We start from the raw sequence: 10,518 nt of genomic DNA on the forward strand, positions 1-10,518 counted from the left end.
CTTCAACTGCAAATCATGACCTCATCAGTGTAAATAGAAGCGAGTGGCCACGGGGGTGGGGGCTGGAGGGGGGGTGGGTGGGGGTATTAGAGTGGGCCCGAGAGAGAAGGAAAGGGCGGTAAATTAGGACCAGTCTAGTATGCGCTGGATGTTCCCCCCCCCCGGAGGCATTCAACAGTTAGACAGGAGCAGCTCCTGAGAGTGGGAGTTTTCAGCACCATACATATAAGACTGACTGACTGATGGCCTTAATATATCCAGAGAAGATTCATTCATTGATTATGTTCTGTGAGGCTTTCTATTCAGAATACAAATGACGGAGGGCCGAGTGCTGGCTGGCGGAGTGCAGCTCTGTGGGAGGCTTCTGGGAGCAGCCACAGAATATGCCGTCTGCCGTCTCCATTCTGATTTGGAAAACGTACTACGCTTCCCGTGCCATATTGATTTGTACACAATTTTGTGTCCTTATGTATGTATTTGTATGTATGTAATCTGACCATTATGAGCAGGAAAACATCAATATCATCATGTGGGGCTCAACAAAGGAAGCTCACACACACACACACACACACACCACACACACACACACACACACACACACACAGGTGAACTCTCAATGTAAAACAATGTTCTAAGTCACAGCGTTCCCTTGAGTGGACAGAGTATGGTGCTCTGTGTGTGTGTGTGTGTGTGTGTGTGTGTTTGTGGGTGTGTGAGAGAGAGAGAGAGTTTGAGTGAGTGCGAGCACACGCAATCTCAATTTCTTCTTCCTCAGACACCAAAGAAAATCTGCAATGATCAAAGGAGAGGTAGAGCCAGTCTGTCCTGTCATGCTTAAACCACTATGGGAATAAAAATTGGAGTTTGTCAGAAGTTCAGGCTGGAGGGCAGTTGAGATGTTATTACCTACTTGGAAGGGAGAGAGAGAGAGAGAGAGAGATGGAGGGAGGGAGAGAGAGTGTAAGAAATGGAAGGATGGAGGGAGAGAGAGAAATGCTTCCAAAATTGGAAGCCAGCCAGGAGAGAGCTGTTAAAACCCAAACATGCTGCACCAGTAATAAATACTTTCACTTTCTGATTACTTTTTTCTTCCTTCCCTCGCTCTCTCATCTTTACTAAGGCTCCCCATCCCTCCCTCTCTCTTTCTCTCGCTCCCTCACTCCCTCATGTGTTCGACGGAGCACTCAGACAGAGCTGCAGGCTCTTAACTGCTGTGTGTTTTAGCGCCCCGCTGACAGGCTGGCGGCAGCAACAAGCCATAAATTGTGTCTGCGGAAGGACTGCTTCCCTGGGGCCGAGGACCGCTCCAGGCAGGGCAACAAGGCATGACCCTCCCCATCCTCCCCTTTCCAAAAAGGCATCCCAGGGCGGCAGCTCGACCAGAGTACCAGCGGCCGACTTACATTTACGCCCAATTCTGGCCGGCTGTGCTTTTCCAGCTGGTTTGGGGGGCAGATTATTCCCGATGACTGTGGTTGCCCCCACAGTTGACCACGGAGGCCGGCATGCTGAGAACTTCTTCCAACCCTCTTCTTATCTTTTCCTTCCCACACTTGAGACGTCTTACACCTGCAGTGTGTTGACACAACTCAAATGTTGCATCACAAATGAAAACACTTCTAAGGGTGGCTGGGGACAGGGGGGGACCGGGGGGGTGCTGACATGAGGGTTTGTTTTTCCTCAGATGGGACTGAGGGCTCAGAGGACTCCAACCCCCAACCTCGTAGGGACCTCAGCTGTGAAAACCATCTGCGGTTTCCTGGCAGCGCTGCTCGGGGGTCCTTCTCACGTCCCAGCCTCTGTGGTCAAACCCTCACCTAGGCTTTCAACAGCTAATCCCCCCCACTCCTGTGGAAGAGCTGCGACCCTTTCCAGTGCGACGACATAAGTAACCAAACTCTACTGGCCCAAGCTCCCCAGCATTTTCACTTCAGAAAGTGAGCTGAAACCGAGCTTTCATCGCTTGCAGTGTAAACAGAAACCAAACTAACAAACCAAAAAACAAACCCCAGCTATCAACCAAATGGCTACAGAGTTATTACTATGTCCACTCATGAGGTAAACTCAGAGGTAAAGTTATTAGTCATTAGTCTATTTAAATTGGGCCCCATAAAACTGGAAGATCCAGTCGGTTGAAGTGTCAACTTAGGTTCATAGGAAACTCACCAGCTTTAGGGAAGAACTGAGAGCTAAGACTGCAACAACAGGTTCATGCCTACATTTGTCAGTCTGAATGATTCCTCTCTAGATCTCTTCGTCTGTCTGTCTGTGTCTCTCTCTCTGCCCCCCCTTTACCAGCAACCCCTCCCCCTTCCCTCACCTATGCTGGTCTATCATGAGGTAAAGTTAACTGAAGTTGATGGAGTAAATTAGTTTCTTCACAGAGAGGGAGAAGAGGAGTGCAGGCAGGGGTTGGAGCGAGTTGGCAGCAAATGGTGGTTTGGGGGAGGTCAAATGGAATTACCTACTGCGACTCGGAGGAGAGACGCCGCAACACACGGGCCACTTTGCATGAGGCCATTAATAAGTGCCTCGCTGGGGGAGGCTGAGGCGCTGAGATCGACAGAAGGCGCCGTCTGAGGCTGGCTATTTATCTGTGAGGCAAAATGGAGGCGGACGCGCACGGATTGGAATGGGGCTCCCGGTCGCTGGCACAGCCAATTCTGTTTATGCTATGAGCAATGGAGGTTTGGGTTAGGCTCAGTTTTTCCCCAGTGAGCCTGACGAATTTGATCAATTAAGACAGTGTGAAATGAGCGTGTGAGTTCTTTGCTTATTTGAGAAAATAACAATTGTAGACCTAGGGGGTCTTCTTTCCAATGAGACACATAATGAAGTGCTGAAATTTAGGTTGGTTGTTTCTGGTTGGTTTGAGATGGAAAATTCTTAAGAACAAGCTGCAAAACACACAGACACAAACACACAAACAAGACTTCCAACTCGTCAGGGGGAATCAACATATCCCCCATAATTTATGTGGCAGAGAGAAAAACTATTTGTGTCAGGGGCAAGCCACACATGTAGAACATATACAGTGACTGCCTCCTCATTCATGCAGCCAAGTGATATACATTACTAATGCAGACGGCTACACAATGTCCCGTCTGTATGCTCAACCAATGGAATGATTCTCCTCAACCTCGGTGCTAGCACGTTCCGCTCCATACTCAATGGGCTACATTCTACCATACTTTCTCCGAGAAAAATCCACACCATCGGTCACATGTACAGAACCACCATAAAAGCTCTATAGGCTGCCCCCAAGCCCCCCCCCCCCCCCCCTGCCCTCCCATTGTTCCCCCAATGCGGGTTCTGAAATACCCCTGAAAGCTATTACCCCATCTCATCATGGGGTCCGCTGGAATCTGAGAGGTGATTAGTGGGGCCACAATGACCGAGCTGGGAGCAGCCTCCGCTTCCGGTGGTCTCAGACCGCCCGCCTGTCCCCAGAGATGATTAGTTGGACATAGTCCCCTTAGCCCCGCTAGCCAGTGTGTATTCATAGAAACATGGGCTCCTTTATCAAAAGTGGACTGAATAGAACAGAATGGGGGATAAGAGCCAGCAACAAGATTTATACAACCTGAAGGAATTATGGCTGCGGTAATAAAAGAAACCTGAATGAAATAAGGGTGATATAAAAGCGATAATTACCTTAGAGACTGTGCCTGACGTGGTTTATAAGCAATAACACAATACATAACCCTTATGTATACAACCACACAATGCATTACACAATACACAAATAATGAGCTTTGGCAGACACATATTCATCAACGGCACAGAGCTGACAGTTATGATTCAGATTTAACGACAATGCTTGTGTAAGTAGGGCCCAGTGAGGTACCTTTCTCTTCGGAAAGAGCGTTGGCTGTGAGTTTCATAATCACAAAGTTACAGAAGGACAGAAAGCCACTTGAGTCACTGTGCTTGCTTGCTTGTGTGTGTGTGTGTGTGTGTGTGTGTGTGTGTGTGTGTGTGTGTGTGTGTTCTATGGTTTTCACGCAGAGTACGGGGTGGCTGAGCGGCGGTGCAGTGGTGGAAATCAAAGGCGGGGATTAAGAGTGCTCTTTCTCTTTCGGCTGGCCTACCCTTAGAGGCCGCATGATTATTCCACCATGCTGGGTTTTAAATAGGGCTGACTGCAGCCGCTTCCGCTCTTTCTCTCCCCCCTTCTCCCTCTCATGCTCTCTCTCTCTCTCTCTCCTTATCTCTCTCTCTCTTTCCCTCTCTCTCTCGCTCTCTCTCTCTCTCACTCTTGTTCCATGCTGCTTGCATCTCACCCACACACCTTGTTTGGTATGCAAGCACTTTCACCGTTTTGCCTCTTTCATTCTTTGTGTGTGTGTGTGTGTGTGTGTGTGTGTGTGTGTGTGTGTGTGTGTGCGCGCATGCGTGCGTGCGTGCGTGCATGCATGCTCTGTATAGTGTTTTTAAAATAAAGGTTGAAATCAAAGAGCTGACTCATCACACACTAGGACTCATGTATACAATTGCCTGCCAGCGAATAAATGCATTTAAGTTGCATGCAAGCACACACACACACACACACACACACACACACACACACACACACACACACACACACACAGGCCCCAAATAGTCATTCACCCTTCATGCACGCACACACACAGCTGACAAAGCATCCTTCAGCGACCCCACAGCCAAATTGAGCCTGACTTTTGTCATTGCCTCACCCCTGGAGAGGACACGCTGTGATTGAATACACTGATAAAAACACACTAGGTCTGTCACGCTGGCACAGGTAGAGCTCTCCCTCTCTCTTCCTCTCCCCTTCTCTCTTCTTCCTCCTCCCCACCCCTCTCTCTCTTTCTTTCTCCCCCTCTCTCCCTCCCTCACTGTCTTGCCATGCCATCATTCTCTCTGACTCTGTTTGTTTCCAGAGGAGCGGATTCTCAGACAAGCAACTGCCCCAGCGAAATCATTCCACTGATGCCGGTGATACAGAGCTCATAGCACACAATGACGGCAGCCGGTGAGCAATTCATACACTTCAAATTGAATCTGTGTCAAGGAGAGAGCGCTTACAAGGCTGAGAACTCAGCGGCTTGCGGATTCTTCAGCACACCCAGGTCAGCTGCTCATTCCGCATGTCAATGTCACCATTACTGTCTTGAGTCTCTGAATTTATTGTTGACCCCTAAGACCGCAGGGGCTGCTGGAATGCATTTCGATCACAGCACTGGCAATGTTCACACACACACACACACACACACACACACACACACACACACACACACACAGATGTTTAGAGGAGCATGTTAATTCAGGTGGTCCACTGAGTAACTCACTGCTGGGTCTGGTAGGAGGAGCATCTGGCCAGAGGGATCTTCAGCACTTTGTTCCTCAGCCCTATATACAGCATCCGGTCGCCGTGGAGAATCTGCAGGCTCAGGATTGGCTCAAGGAGCCCCCTGGGCAGCAGCTGCATCTCCTCCAGGTAACAGCCCTGCAGGCTCTTGTTGGTGGTGGCCAGAGCCTTTAATATGGTCCCATATTCTGTGGACAAGAGTTATAAAACAGGAAGATTCAGGATAAGAGATGGTAAACATGAGCCAGTACACTTTTGAAGCACATGAAATCACTGACATGATAACAGAAAACACTGTAAAAGCTATACTTCATCATAGAATACCATTGCCAAATTCCCAACATGTATAAAATTAAATAACGTTCACTTTCGACCATTTATAAAGTGTTAATAACACATTCATAAGCAACACTTGTGCAAAATATGGGCTTCGCCGACGTTTGCCGCGTTTGACCCCCCGCGTACCCGTGCCGATGTACATGACATGGTGCAGGGTGTCCTGGCCCTGCACGATGTCCACCACCAGCTTGGAGAAGCGCACGTCGTCCTGCCAGACCAGCGGGTCCACGGAGATGGGCTGCACCACGTCGTTCATGAGGAAGAGGCGCTGGGCGTCCTGTAGGCTGCGCTCCGTCAGCCCCTCATTGGGACCATCATCCTCTATGGTGCCACACTGCCACACACACACACACACGATACATGCTATGGCACACATACCCCTTTCAAGTAGTTCACCAGAGGACTATCAGTTGAAACAATAGACCTTCCTTTTACAAAATGTTTTTTTTTGCCTGAAATATAGGTGCTGACATGTTCAAAACAGAGATTACACTGTAGGATGATTCACGTCCATAGTCACTCAGCAGCTTGGTGGCTTTGTGTCTTATTTTCTTCTCTTTTACAGTTTCTCTATGCCTCTGTGGGTGCCATTTATTGTTATTTTTTATACGCTGCCTTCCAACGAAATAGTCTTTATTGTTTGAGACCTCTACTGCCAAACCAACCCGTATTTTCCAGTGAGGCAAAACATATCGGTCTCTGTTGTGTGGCTTATGGCTTTGGGTACAGGGAATAGCAAAGATAGATACCAAACCTAATTTCACACCCATACTGTGAAGCAAATGACACATTCCTACTGTGTTATCAGCGCCGACTCAAAGCTAATTCCTTTGTGCTCTAATCCTTGAATAATAGTTTCTATACTTAATCATTCTGTTCAAATCATCTTAAGATGTGACGAATCGACTAGAGAGGGAGTGTGCTATTCATTTCAATATTTTCCACCCTTCTGCGAACATTGCTTCAGTGAATGCAAAACTGATGTTGAAAAAAAAAACTGTAAAGTTTAAAAAAAGAGAGGGCAAGCAAGCGGATCCCCGGTGAGCACTCTCTCACCTGGAAGTTGGGATTGGGGTTGGGCGTGGGAAGCCAGGTGGAACGGGGGTTCTCCTGGGACCGGAATGGCCCGTTGAAGGCCCGGGTGATGGCGCTGAGGTTGAACGCACAAACCGCAGATGCAGCAATGCTATTCCTGTACACACACACACACACACACACACACACACACACACACACACACACACACACACACACACACACACACAGGCAAAGAGAGAAAGACAAAGACAGTTGGTTTGATATCAAACAATGTGACAAGAAAGTGAGCAAGAGATATATGGAAGATGGTTTCTGCTCTTGTAAATACACGGAAGAACAACAACAACTCTCTTTGAGAGGGTGTGGAGAAATCAACCCAGAGGCTAAATGAAGCGTACTACTGGAAGAGTCTCACTAGGCCTCTAATTTAGCATTGCTAGGTGGGTCGCCCTCACTACCGGGCCTAATGATGCAGCAATCCAGCTACTGCTAGAGCCTTGAGACGGCAGCCGGGAGGCAGAGATACCCGTGCAGTAGAAAGCAGTTTACTAGATACATATACATACCCACATTATTCACACACACGCTCACACATATATGGACACACAGATTGTACACACCCATATTTCACTAGAGAGGGCATACACACACACACACACACACACACACTCATACACCTATGGACAAACAGATTGTACACTCATACCTGCTAGAGAGGGCACACACACAAACACACACACACACACACACACACACACACACACACACACAAACACACACACAGATTGTACACACTCATACCAACTAGAGAGGGCATACACACACACACACACACACGGACACAAAGATTGTACACACTCATGCACACACATACCCACTAGAGAGGTGCATACACACACACATACACATACACATACACACAGTGTACTCACACAGCCACACACAGAATCATTCTGAATCCAAGTAAGTCAGGAGGCCAGAGCCTGCACATGCTGCTTGTTGTAAGCAGTGTTACCCCAACAATCTCGAGGCTCCCAGGGCATACAGCCTTCGCTTGGCTGTGATGAGGTTTTAAACTGCAGGCCAACACCGGCTCTTTTCAACGCTTTAGGGCACACAGAATTGCACACACATTACGCCCAAAAATGGTCCCTGATGCAGCTCTGAGCAATGCTAGTCACCCAATGGCAATCCACAAATCAGTAAAAAATGAGTACAAAGCACAGCAAGAGCATACCGAAAGCACGTCCCAAACACCCGATAGCATAATCAAGATTAAAGCTATGCAGGTATTAAAGTGTGTATAATATATTTATGTGTATAACCAAAATAAAGTGCGATAACCATGTTTGTAAATGAAAAAAGTACAATTTAATGAACACATCGGCTTACGATGTTCACCACACTGCCTGTGGCCTGTTTGTATTATGCATCTGCACCCTTAAATAACTAAATTAATTGATGATATTTACATAGCTGGGAAGAATTCTAGAGGCTTGTTCTGATTGACCACCCATCCAATGTCAATTATACCCCCTGCTGCCATAGCTCAGAATCAATGGGAAACCAATGGCCTTCATCACAGAGAACTGAGACATCCACATTTCATCCAATACTGCAAAGCGACCACAGAAATGACCAAGAGGCAACAAACAAATGACTGTCACTAATAACTTCAAACCGCAAATCATAATCATTGCCTCTTCACTGAATGATACATTTCTAATCAGATATTACACCTGGTTTATTGACTGCTAATTATATTAATTAGTTATGCACAAAATGAAAAATGTCCACTTATTTCCCAGGAAAAAAAGTGCAGTCCAATGAAGGCAGTCTCCGGAGCCTTGAGGTATTGTTCAATGATTTGCCCACGAAGACGCCAGCAGGCTCTGTGGAATACAGGTCTGTTTGATGTCGTCATTCGCGCTCTTTGTCTTGCCATTGAATTTGCTTTGTCTTGCGCGCGGGGAGTGCTAATTAGCGACACAAAGAGGTGTTCCCATTAGTGGCGCTGCACCTCTACGGTTCCATTCCTTACCGCCAACATGCATGTCACACCGAGGTGAACGGAAGCAGGTGGGCCCAGCGGAGAACAAATGCACCTTAGATTCGTTTCCAACCAACAAAACGCTCTGCACAATAGAAAACGACTCTTCAACGTCACACAGCTGTTTCGAGGCCAGCTTGCTTTGTTTTTTTCGGTGTACAAGCTCAGACGAGTTGATTTAAGGTTCGGGCAGCTCTAACGGCATGCTTTGTTTCACTTTGAGAGTGACCCCGACATCTGCGACGCCAAACAGAGACATCCTCTGGCGCTAACGCTACAAAGTGCTAACGGCTAAAAGCAATCTCACCTCCCATATGGAACACATATGGCTGAACAGAAGACGCCGAAACTCATGCGCGCTGCTAGCGATGACAAATTACCCCATGCCACTCGCAATCAGATTCACAAGACGTGTGCTTACGGGACAAAAGCCAGTCGTGCATAAGTAAATCTCCCGTGTCACCCGATGCGTGAACAAAGACATTTCAACAGGCGTAACCACGTCACCGCTGACCAAAGCCGATTAGAAGAGCAGCTTGAAACTGAAAACTGTTATGGGAAACAATTATAATTTAAACAGGTGGTTTGTGTTCTGATCCGAGCCAAAGACTGCGGGCGCTAACAGAACGGAGAGGTCCCAGCGAAGCAGTGGGTGAAGTGCAGCAGGAACTGGCGTGTGGCTACCAGTCGTGAGCGTGGCACTGAGCCAGACACGGGAGCTCAGGGCTGACCACAGACAAATGAGCTCCAATAACCTCAGCCACCAGTGCCTAACCGCAGCCCCAGACAGATGGGGCCTGCGGCAGGGAGCAAGAGAGCCCGAGGAAGGGGGGAGAGGGAGAGGTGGAGGAGGACGAGCCAGCAATAGCAGACGCCGCAGCCGAGGGCACGGGCTCAGTGGTTCCAAAATGCACTCTATCACAGGGCTGGAGGCTGGCAGGGGAAGGTCCGCTGTGGGATCGCAGTATGTGGACGTTAGCGGGGAGTTTGGCCAGCACTGAGAGAAGGGATTAGAGTGGAAGCAAAGGCTGCTCTGTTTGAGGCATGCCTGTGTGTGCCTGGCTATTTGTATGGAGAGCAAGGGAGATACAGAATGTGATAAGGCTTGCAGGGCTCTATGATGTTCCAGAGTGTGACTGCACGCACACACACACAGACAGACACAGACACACTACAGACCCGCACACACACACACTCACACTCTAGAGAGACACACACACACACACACACACACACACACACACACACACTACAGACACACTACAGCCACACAAACACACACACACACACACAGTTAAAACTTGGCTTTCAGTCTTCCATTCTTTCATCTATAATGTGCTCCCACTGTGCAAAGAAAGTCTGCGCTGTCTCTTGTGCAGATTTACTCAGGCTGCCCTTTGCATGGTCTCCACAATCGGCCCTAAAAGGCCTCCATCAAACAGAAAGAGCAGCTTTGCTTGTGAGTTCCGGAGGGATTCTTATGCACAGGGTTGTGAAGGGAGCCATCTTTCAGGACCACAAGCACAACGGGTCCCACAGCGCGCAGGGATGGACTTGTGTTTGAGCATGTGTTTGCTGTATCCGGGATAAACTCTGTGTGCGTGTGTGTGTGTGCGTGTGTGCGTGTGTGCGTGTGAGTGTGAGTGTGAGTAAGAAATGTACATAAAATGTGTGTGTGTGAGAGAGAAAAAAACAAGAGAGAGAAGGGGAGAGAAAAGAGAAAGACATAGGAAGTGCATGTGAGAGAAAATTGCATGTG

General features: G+C 48.2%; 1 protein-coding gene across 4 annotated transcripts in view; it reads right to left on the reverse strand.

Moving 5' to 3' along the window:
• Window positions 1-10,518, reverse strand: part of sema5ba (sema domain, seven thrombospondin repeats (type 1 and type 1-like), transmembrane domain (TM) and short cytoplasmic domain, (semaphorin) 5Ba) — a 107,265-nt gene that overhangs the window by 20,167 nt on the left and 76,580 nt on the right. For all 4 annotated transcript variants that reach the window (XM_031585028.1, XM_031585021.2, XM_031585016.2 and 1 more), the window contains 3 exons: window positions 6,728-6,863; window positions 5,798-6,005; window positions 5,313-5,520 (listed from right to left, as the gene is read on the reverse strand). In XM_031585028.1, coding sequence (XP_031440888.1) covers window positions 5,313-5,520; window positions 5,798-6,005; window positions 6,728-6,863 — 552 coding nt within the window. The remainder of the gene's footprint in view (window positions 1-5,312; window positions 5,521-5,797; window positions 6,006-6,727; window positions 6,864-10,518) is intronic.

This window comes from Clupea harengus, chromosome 2 (genome assembly GCF_900700415.2).
Source record: "Clupea harengus chromosome 2, Ch_v2.0.2, whole genome shotgun sequence".
Lineage (NCBI taxonomy): Eukaryota > Metazoa > Chordata > Actinopteri > Clupeiformes > Clupeidae > Clupea > Clupea harengus.